Source organism: Nuphar pumila, chromosome 12, assembly GCF_984573655.1.
Source record: "Nuphar pumila chromosome 12, dmNupPumi1.hap1.1, whole genome shotgun sequence".
Classification (NCBI taxonomy): Eukaryota; Viridiplantae; Streptophyta; class Magnoliopsida; order Nymphaeales; family Nymphaeaceae; genus Nuphar; species Nuphar pumila.
The window spans coordinates 11,229,826-11,232,461 of NC_143260.1; the positions used below are offsets into that span (position 1 = coordinate 11,229,826).

General features: G+C 37.3%; 1 protein-coding gene across 1 annotated transcript; it reads right to left on the minus strand.

Annotated features, from left to right (window-relative positions):
* Window positions 1–1,264: 1,264 nt before the first annotated feature.
* Window positions 1,265–2,227, minus strand: LOC149819981 (protein IQ-DOMAIN 2-like). Its single transcript, XM_089981712.1, has 2 exons — window positions 1,822–2,227; window positions 1,265–1,531 (listed from the first exon to the last, which is right to left on the minus strand). The coding sequence occupies exons 1-2, from the start codon at window positions 2,077–2,079 to the stop codon at window positions 1,265–1,267; spliced, it is 525 nt and encodes a 174-aa protein (XP_089837838.1). The 5' UTR covers window positions 2,080–2,227.
* Between the last annotated feature and the right edge of the window lie 409 nt (window positions 2,228–2,636).

The following is a 2,636-nucleotide window of genomic DNA, read 5'->3' on the forward strand; positions in this document are numbered from 1 at the left end:
TTCTCAGTAACATAAACACAAATGTTTATTTACGCCTAAAGAATGTAATTATGTAAAGATGAACCTGGTGGATGTGGGTATAATCGGGAAAGATTGCCTTGGGAAAGATAAACCACTGGAGTGGTTTCCATGCCATAGTGAATTATAAATTGTAATTCTTCCGTTATAACTGGTAGTGGTCTGCCTAACCCAGCTTGATTATGAAAAAAGAAAAGAAAAAGAAAAAGAAAACAGAAAAGGAACAGAGAAATAACAATTATGTAACATCCAAATGCATAACAACATAAAAAACACAAAAGAAAAGTTAAAGATCCTAAAACGATATCTAATAACATGGAAACAATCAAGGTTTTACAAATTCACAACTTGTAATTACTGACCAAGCAACAATATAACAACTACAAATGATACCCAGTGAACACTAGAAAAAGTAAGAGTTCAGTTTATGCCCTCAATAAGCAATTTAATAAAAATTTGTGTTTTCTTTAAATATCCAAAATTTTGTAAAATTGTTCAAAACTGAAGGTTTGATTTTCAAATATAGATATGTGGAGGCTAAAAATTAGAAACTCAGATGTTTATCGCTCATGAACATGTCAAAACCTCTACCAAGGTTTGCAAGTGAACTAGGAAGCCAAATTTGTGGACTAGTTGACCAACAAAGTCAGCTGACTAGGCATGGACTGAGCCTACCTAATCTGAAATTTAACAACATAACTTGATTCCTTTGGACAAAAATATCATAGCAGAGCAGATATATACTGCACGTTACAGATGCACACACACACATTGAAATCCCCTTCAGTGTCAACAAGGTCAGTGATCGTAGAGAAAATCATGACCATGGACAACAGCCCATGACAAAAAAGTCTCTCAACATCTTGGACCACTCAGCCTAATGAGTAAGAAAATGCCCTTCCAAGTGGCTCATGATAATGAAATCAGAAACAATTGTCCCATATATCTTATCATTCTTCATCCATATGAAATGTGGAGAACAGCTTATTACCTGTGCCCTATAGGCATTACATTTTCTATAGCCAATGGATCTATAAAAAACAAAAAGAAAGGAAAAATATAGACAGGGCACCGAGATAACAATATCAACTTTGCAAGAAAGCACATATTTATGCGCAAAGAGGCAACACACACAGTCATACAACACAAAATTGCAAACATACCTCACATAGCTAGGATACACAATAAGATGGATCTTGATAGAAAACAAAAGATGGTGGCTTTACAGGTTATATCCACAAAAAATTTATTGTATAATAAAATGATTAGCCACATAGTTGTCCCTAGGTTTCACCTCTCTCATTACCTCAATGTATCTTTGTGCCTTGAGTTTCTGCTCGCAGATATTGTTCTCTTCTGTCATTTTTCCTCTCCTGAAGCATGCTTGTGATTGGATCCTCTGAAGAGCCTGCATACTCCTAAGAGCATTTTCTGTTTGGCGGCGAACCATATGCCCACGAACAAGAGCTTGTAGTTTCACCAATCCCATCAATGCACGCAATGCCTTTCTTGCCTGATTTCACAATCAAAAGTAAAATGCTGAATGCAGACACCATGTTGGTTCAGAACTTAGTAGGGAAAAGAAGATCTACAAAACTCATCCATTCCAACAGTCTTCATCATTTAAGACAATTTGTGAAGTGAATCACCACTAAACTCATCATCTGAAGGAAATCCTATACATCACCACTAAAACCAAATAACATATACTTTCAAACTATTTAACATTAGTAAGCTGGGATGTCCTAACCTCAGAGACAGAGTGAAGGAAAAGGAAAGAAAATAAGGAGATGCAAAACTCACCAAGTAACCCCTGAAAGCAGATTGAATTCTGATAGCAGCTGATACTCTTCTTGTGAGTTCCAATTGGCGATAAGATCCCGCACTTCCGGTTAACCGAACGACCTGGGCTGCCGCCTGAGCAGCAGCAACAGCAGCCTCAGCGGCAGCAGCTGTTGCTATAGCAACGGCCACGGCATGCTTGCTTTGTTCTTCTTCTGCTTCACTCAATGTCTTCCTTAGCAGTGGGGCTGGAGGAGGTTGCAGTCTTGAGCCTATCATTGAAGGTGGGCAGCTGGATTTTGGCTTCCCAGAATCCCATTCGCTCTTTTCCTTCTCCTTTCCACAATTCTTAACCACAGAAAATAAACATAGATAATGAAACAGTTGAAAACAGAGCGGTCTGATATATCTACAACAGAGAACAAGAAACTAAATAATCTTACATCTTTTGGCTTCACCTCTGCACCTGAACAAAACAACTTTCTCTTCAGTAAACTGAAGCAATTATTCTTCCTTCCCATTGATGAATCATTCCCAACAGTTTATGTGAATCTGAAACTTCTACCCTTACCAACAAAAGGAAAAAACACAAGCTAAAGAAAAAGAGAATGCAGAAACAAATCCAATTTCAGTCACAGTTCCAGGTTCAGTCAATAATAAGAAGACAAAAGAAGGAGAACGACGACCAAAAATAAATGAGGGCCATCAAGATCCACAAAATGTGACGAAAAAAAAGATGGTAATCTGAGACTGCCAGAAAAGAGAACAAGAGAAAGCACCATTTTATTTATCTTTTTTTTTTTTTCGAAAGAAGAAGAAAACACCATTTTACATAC